The sequence below is a fragment of the Manis javanica genome, chromosome 10, assembly GCF_040802235.1.
Source record: "Manis javanica isolate MJ-LG chromosome 10, MJ_LKY, whole genome shotgun sequence".
Lineage (NCBI taxonomy): Eukaryota > Metazoa > Chordata > Mammalia > Pholidota > Manidae > Manis > Manis javanica.
Window position 1 is genome coordinate 80,570,260 of NC_133165.1, and position 7,090 is coordinate 80,577,349.

Genomic DNA, 7,090 nt, shown 5'->3' on the forward strand with positions numbered 1-7,090 from the left:
GTGAAATGCTTATTGGGTTGCCTTTTCTTTGTAGACATGCAGGTGTTCTTTCAATATTCCGGATGGAGTCTTTTGAGTTTATAACTTCCTTGGTTTTCAGAGTCTTAGTACATTTTTTAATTGAGGTGCAAATCACATAAATAAAAATGCAGTGATTTCACTTATACAATCGAATGAGCATACATGTTTATTTCTGGATGTTACTGTTTCTATGAATATTTTAGCTTTCATCTTTGGAAATGAATTAAAGAATAATAACTGTTCATTAAATTTTATACCTATTTTATTGATCATTCTTCAATTTTAATGTGTCTATATGGTGATTAACATTTATGCATTTTCTAAAATTAAATATGTACCGTATTTGTCAGATTATTCACCCTTTCATTCCTAATGTAGTATTTTAATGCCTACCATTTGAGTTGCATTCAGATAATTAATTTCTGACTTTCCTGTTTTGTAATATGAAAATTTTTCCTGTTTTTAAAAACCATGGTAAAATACAGACAAGAAAAGAATGAAGTTCTGACATAACAGCTACAGGATGGATGAAACAAGTATATTAGGCTATGTTAAGATGCTTAGAGAAAAGGAAATAATGCTGTGCTTGGAGTAGTCTCAGTCTTAAAAACAGAAAGCAGATTTGGGGTTGTCAGTGTCTGGAGGCTGACATAATGGGGAATAATTGATTAGTGGGTATATAGTTTGGGTTTTGTAAAATCAAAAGTTGTAGAGATGAATGGTGGTGACGGTTCCACTACTTTATGAATGTATCTAAAAACTATGACATGTGCATTTGAAAATGGCAAATATGACAAATTGTATATTATGTATATTTTTCCACAATAAAATAAATTGGGATAAAGCATAGAGTAATACCATTTATGTAAAGATTTAAACAAAAACTTCTATGTATTGTTTAAGGTTGTATGGGTATGTACTAAAAGTATAAAGGAAAACAGAGAAACCAGCAGTGCTAAGTTGTCGATAAGGATACCACGGGAGGTGGGAAGAGATCTTGACTGGGAAGGTGACATAGGGACTTATATATTAAAATTGTCAAAAAATTTTATGAGCTGAGCAGTGGATACATTACATGTTTTTCATTATTCTTTAAAAAAATCAGAATATTAATTTTCTATCTTTATGCCTTATTGAAATATAGTTGATATCTAATATGATATTGGTTTCTGATATACAGTATAATGATTCAGTAATTATATACTTTATAAAATGCACACCACAAGAAGTGTAGTTACCATCACCAAAGGTTTTACAAATTATTGACTACATTTCCTATGCTGCATTTTTCATCCATGTGAGTTATTTATTTTATAATTGCAAGTTTATACCTTTTTGTCCTCTTTACTTCTTTGGTCCTTCCCCCAGCTCCCATTGTTAGCACCAGTTTTTTCTCTGTATATATGAGCCTACATGTGGTAGGAAGCCAAGCCAAGGAAAGGGACAATGTTTCTTTAAGGCTTTTAGAATGCAGATGAATGCCAGGGTGCTTGAGTTTAAAGCAATGTAACAATGTGCCTCCCACCGGACCCAGTGATATGGAACAGCTCATTGATCATAGTCATGTAGGCCCTTTAGTTTATAATAGAGTGTCTGGATATCCTTTATTGAGATAGGTTGAAATGTAACTAGCATTCTGGCTGAACCTGCAGTACACTAACAGCTCCCACTGCAACACTCTTGGGGGCTGACTCTCCTTTACCCTTGTAGTGAATGTATGAAAGTCATGGTCCCGCTGTGCTCGGGGCTCAGCCTTTGGACATGAATCCTCTCAGCCAGTGCGGGCACTAATAAATGCTGCTTCTCGCCAGACTTTTTGGTGTCCTGACTCCTTGTTCGTAGTTCCTGCAACATACTATTTGTTTGTTGGTTTGTTTTAGATTCCACATATAAGTGAAATACATGGTCTTTGTCTTTCTCTATCTGACTTCCTTCACTTAGCATTACACCCTCCATGTCCACCCATGTTGTCAAAAGGGGCAAGATTTCACTATTTTAAATGGCCCAATAGCATTCCACTATCTATATGGACCACATCTTCTTTATCCATTCACTTATTGATGTACACTAAGATTTCTTCCATATCTCAGCTATACCTGAAAAACATAAGATATTGAAATAAACTGAAGATAATACAAATAAATAAATGGATATTCCATGTCCATGGATAGGAAGAAATAATATTGTTAAATGGCCGTATTTCTCAAATCTATAGATACATTGCAATCCCTACTATTATACCAATGGCATTTTTCACACAGCTGGAGTAAATAATTCTGAAATTTGTCTGGAAATACCAAAGGCCCAAATAGCCAAAGCGATCTTGAGAAAGAATAAAGCTGAAGGTATTACACTACCTGATTTCAAGCTATACTAAGAAGCTGTATTCATTTGATTGATAAACTAATCAAATGTGTGTAATAAACCCACTTACATGGTCAGTTAATAAACGGACGAAGGAGGCAAGAACATGCCATTGGAAAAGACTGTCTCTTCAAAAAATGGTGTCAAGAATACCGGACAGCTACATGCAAAAGAATGAAACTGGACCATGGTCATATACCATATAGAAAATAAATGCCAAAGGATAAAAACCTAAATAAAGGACCTGAAACCATAAACCTCCTGAAGAAAACATGAGCAGTGAACTCCCGAGCACCGGCATGAGCAATTTTCCTGGATATGTTTCCCAAGGCAAGAGAATGAAAACCAAAAATAATCAGGTATTTTATGTTACTTTTTAGATAATTTTTATTCTGATTAAAATATTTCCTGATAGCAATTCAAAACATCACACAACTCCAGCCTGTAAATTTTCTTAGGCTCCTTAGGTTCCAGTTGTGATGTGAGTTGTATCCCCACCCAATTCATATACTGAAATCCTAATCCAGTTCCTTTAAACGTGACTTTACTAGAAGATACGGTCATTAAAGATGTAATGAATTAAAATGAGGTCACTAGGTCGGCCCTAATCCAGCATGACCACGTCCTTGTAGGAAGAGGAGATGAGGACAGATATGTACTGAGGGAACACCACGTGAGACACAGGGAGCTGGCCCTCCGTCAGCAGAGAGAGAGGCGTCTGGAGAAAGCAGCTCATCAGCACCTTGGTCTTGGACCTTCAGCTTCCTGAACGGAGAAAACATATTCATGTTAAGCCAAAATAAAGTTGTAGTCTTTAGGTTTGGGGTGCACTTATTCTACTTGATCATTGTATTACTCAAATCTTCATTTTACTTAATCACTTCTTTTTTCTACTCCTATTAATTACTGAGAGAAAGACATTAAACTGAATGAATCTGGCTATTTCACCTTGTAGATAAATATGCCTAGTGTGTGTATATTTACCTAGAAGGATAAGGTTACATACATGTATATATAAAGAAACATTTGGTCTCTTTCCCTGTTCCTGGCAGAGATATCCTAATTCATGGAATCTGTTGATTGGTAAACTTGTCTTGTATTACCGGGAGTATATGTTTCTACAGGACTTAGGATGGGAACACTAAAGAGCCTCTGAATGGGGTGGGTCATCAGAAAGATCAAATCATTACAGGATTTGAACTTCCAGCCCCATTCAACTAGCTCTGGGAAGGTTAAGAGGGGATGGAGATCAAACACTGAAAGCGCTTGAACAAAGAAATCTAGGAGCTTTTGGGATAGTAAGCACAACACTTAATCTTGCTATGTGCACTATTTGGAAGGACAAACAAAAAAATGTTTATTTCTGGATATTACAGTTCCTATAATTATTTCCATTTGCATACAAACTTTTAGATTTTTTATATTAACTTTTTATTAATGTAATTTTAGGTAAGAAGGCTATCTTACTCTTTGTATTGTGTAGACCATGTGTGAACAAATATATAAGGACAAGTTTCTGAACTGTCATTGGACAGTTTTAATAGCTGGACTGAGTAGGTTGAAATAATTGCTTCTTTGTCTATATAAGGACACTCTCCCCATTGGTACTTGGCTCAGATCTTTTCATGGTGAAGTAAATTATATTTTAAATTCATCAGAGGCTTTGAATCACAGCCTCCAAGGACTCTTTCATTCAGTAGTTATCCACACTTCTGTTGCAGATGGACAAAATAAACAGGGTCCTAAGTGTAAAAACCTGTTGTTTCCAGAGAAAATCAGACCACTCTTTTTCCTAAACCAGAGAATCTTCTTAAGTACTCTTGCTCTTTGAACTTTATTATCTTCCTTTCAACTACCCAGCATATACAGAAATATTCCTATTTTAATTTATAATGTATTTCTTATAAATTCAGAAACCATGTGATATAAAGGGTGAGTGTAGGTTCTGGGACAAGCTAAGAAGAGACTTAGATGATCCTATTAATATGCTTTCGTTCAACTGTGAGGCTCACCTAAGCATACATTTGAGTTATAGCCTCCTGATGAAACAAAAAGAATGTCTAAGTTAAGGCATGGGATATTTTCAAGCCCACCCTATCAGTACAGTGGGTATCACTCATTTAAAACATCATTATGTTGGTGCAGTCTCATATACAATGTTTTGCTTGACACACAGAAAATACTTCTTAATGTCTCTGTCTCTACTCTCCCTCTCTCCTTTTCTCTGTCAATTACCTATCAGGCATCCATCTATATATTTACACCCTTTACATCTCAACTATCATGGGCAAACATTCCATTTTTTCTATTTTCCCTCTTTTATATTATCACCTGTGTGCAAACTTTTTGATTCATACACCCAGGTTATTGACTCATTTTCTAACATTATATCTGTACCCTCTCAATGTCTATGTCTGCACCAGGTGGGAATTGATACTATACATTTAAACCTCACAGAAACAATATGTGATAGTGAGATACTATTACTGTTATCTCTGCTTTACAGATAAGGAAACTGAGAGCACAGAGATGAAATGACTTGACCAAGGTCACTCAGCCAGTAGATGACTGAGATGTCAGAGATAGGACTTGAGCCTAGACAAACTGTTCCAAGGACCATGTACTTAAACTCTCTGTGTTACGGAAATGCATATCACACTTCTTGTGATGACGGATGGAACATCAAAATATGTCTTGATATTCTTCAGCTCTTTATGCTTCTAACCATGTTTTTTCAAGTTATATTAAAATAACCATGCATCAAAGCCTTCTTACTGAAGACAGGAAAAGAAGGACTAATAGAGGAACTTAGGGAAAGGGCTGGTGAAGGACTAGTATCTGGGAAAAATCTGACTTGACCTTTCAATAATGCCTAGTTCACCAGAGAGGGGAGCTGGAGAGTCTAGACAGGGCACATGCACCATGTGCTACAGATTTCCAATTCATCAGGCGCCATAACTTGAAGTAAAAGGAATGCTAGAGATAGCGTTTGGCACAAAACTTTTGGAACAAAGGGACTCTAGGCCCCATGAAAATATCACTCAAAAGCAGTTGATTCTTGATTTTACAGGGGAAATCTCAACCAAATTATGGACTTAAATAATTATTTTCTTAATAACAGAATATTTATAGCAATTTCAGTAGCAGTAATTTTCAAGAGAAACATCCCATAAACTTTGCTTCCATATGACACATGCCAATGGAGTTGAGGGAAGTATCTCATCAAAGTCCTATTACTAAATTTCAGAAGGAAGTTCATGTGATTGGTCTTACTTTGTTTGGGTAGATGTGGTCTCACTTTGTCCTATTTGACATTGTTCCTCAGATTCATTTCTGTGAATTCTATGTGAAGACTGACAGCAGCTCATGAAATCAGTATGGGAAACCAGTCAGTGGTGAGGATGTTCATGATCCTGGGACTGACAAGTGACCCACAGCTAGAGATTCTGGTTTTTACCATTTTGTTTATCACATATACCTTTAGTGTAATTGAGAATCTGACCATAGTTTCTCCCATCTTGTTGGATTCTCATTTACAAACAGTTAGGTCTCTTTTTCTTCAAAATTTCTCTTCCCTAGAAATCTCACTCACAACTTCCTGTGTCCACACATACCTGTACATGATAGGAAGTGGGAACAAAGTCATTACCATCAAAGCCTGCTTCATTCAAGTATTTTTTGTCATCCTCTTTGGAGGAACAGAGTTTTTTCTGTTGGCTGTGATGTCCTATGACCGCTGTGTGGTCATCTGCAAACCCCTGCATTACGTGACCATTATGAACAGCAGAGTCTGCAGGAACCTCATCCTCTGTTGTTGGACATCTGGCTTACTGATCATCCTTCCACCCCTTGGTTTGAGCCTTAATCTGGAATTCTGTGACTCTGTTATTGACCATTTTGTCTGTGATGCTTCTCCAATACTGAAGAACTCATGTACAGATACGTGGTTCATAGAACAGCTGGCCATACTCTGTGCTGTGTTGACTCTCATCGTGACACTTATGTGTGTGGTTGTGTCCTACATGTACATCATTAGGACGGTTCTAAGATCACCCTCTTCCCAGCAGAGGAAAAAAGCCTTTTCCACCTGTTCTTCCCACATGATCGTGGTTTCCGTCAGCTATGGCAGCTGCATTTTTATGTATATCAACCCTTCAGCTAAGGACGAGGTGTCCATTAATAAGGCTGTTTCTCTGCTTATTGTGTCTGTTGCCCCTTTGTTGAACCCCTTCATTTATACCCTTAGAAATAAACAAGTTAAGCAGTCTTTCCATGGTATTCTCAAAAGATTCCTTTCAAAGAAATACTAGATTTCCACATTGGAAATTTAATTTAAAATTTTTTAAAGTTGTGCTCATTGGAAGGAAATTAAGCCATGGGAAACCCAGTCTTATACTGTTGTAAAACAAAAAGAACTGAGGAGAAAGCCTAAGAAAGAAGCATGGTCCTGCCAGCGTTACGTAAATGGATACTTCCCTACTTTTCTGAAACTTCTCTTTTCCTCATCTACATTTCAACCAACACATTTTAGTTTTGTCATTTGCAAATATATTCACCCGTACAGTAGGTTGCCTTTTCTTTTTGTTGTTGATGGTTTCCTTTTCTGCACAGCTTTTTAGTTTGATTTATTCCCACTTGGTTATTTTTGCTTATTTCCCTTGCCCTGGGAGATCTATCCAGAAGAAAATTACTGATGTTGATATTC

At 36.5% G+C, this 7,090-nt stretch overlaps 1 protein-coding gene across 1 annotated transcript; it reads left to right on the forward strand.

Moving 5' to 3' along the window:
• The first annotated feature begins 5,762 nt into the window (after positions 1 to 5,762).
• Positions 5,763 to 6,695, forward strand: LOC118972213 (olfactory receptor 6C2-like). The gene has a single exon (XM_037017132.2). The coding sequence runs from the start codon at positions 5,763 to 5,765 to the stop codon at positions 6,693 to 6,695; it is 933 nt and encodes a 310-aa protein (XP_036873027.2).
• The last annotated feature ends 395 nt before the right edge of the window (positions 6,696 to 7,090 follow it).

Coding starts and splice junctions, on each gene's coding strand:
- LOC118972213 (XM_037017132.2), top strand. CDS start 5,763: ATGGGAAACCAGTCAGTGGTGAGGATGTTCATGATCCTGGGACTGACA.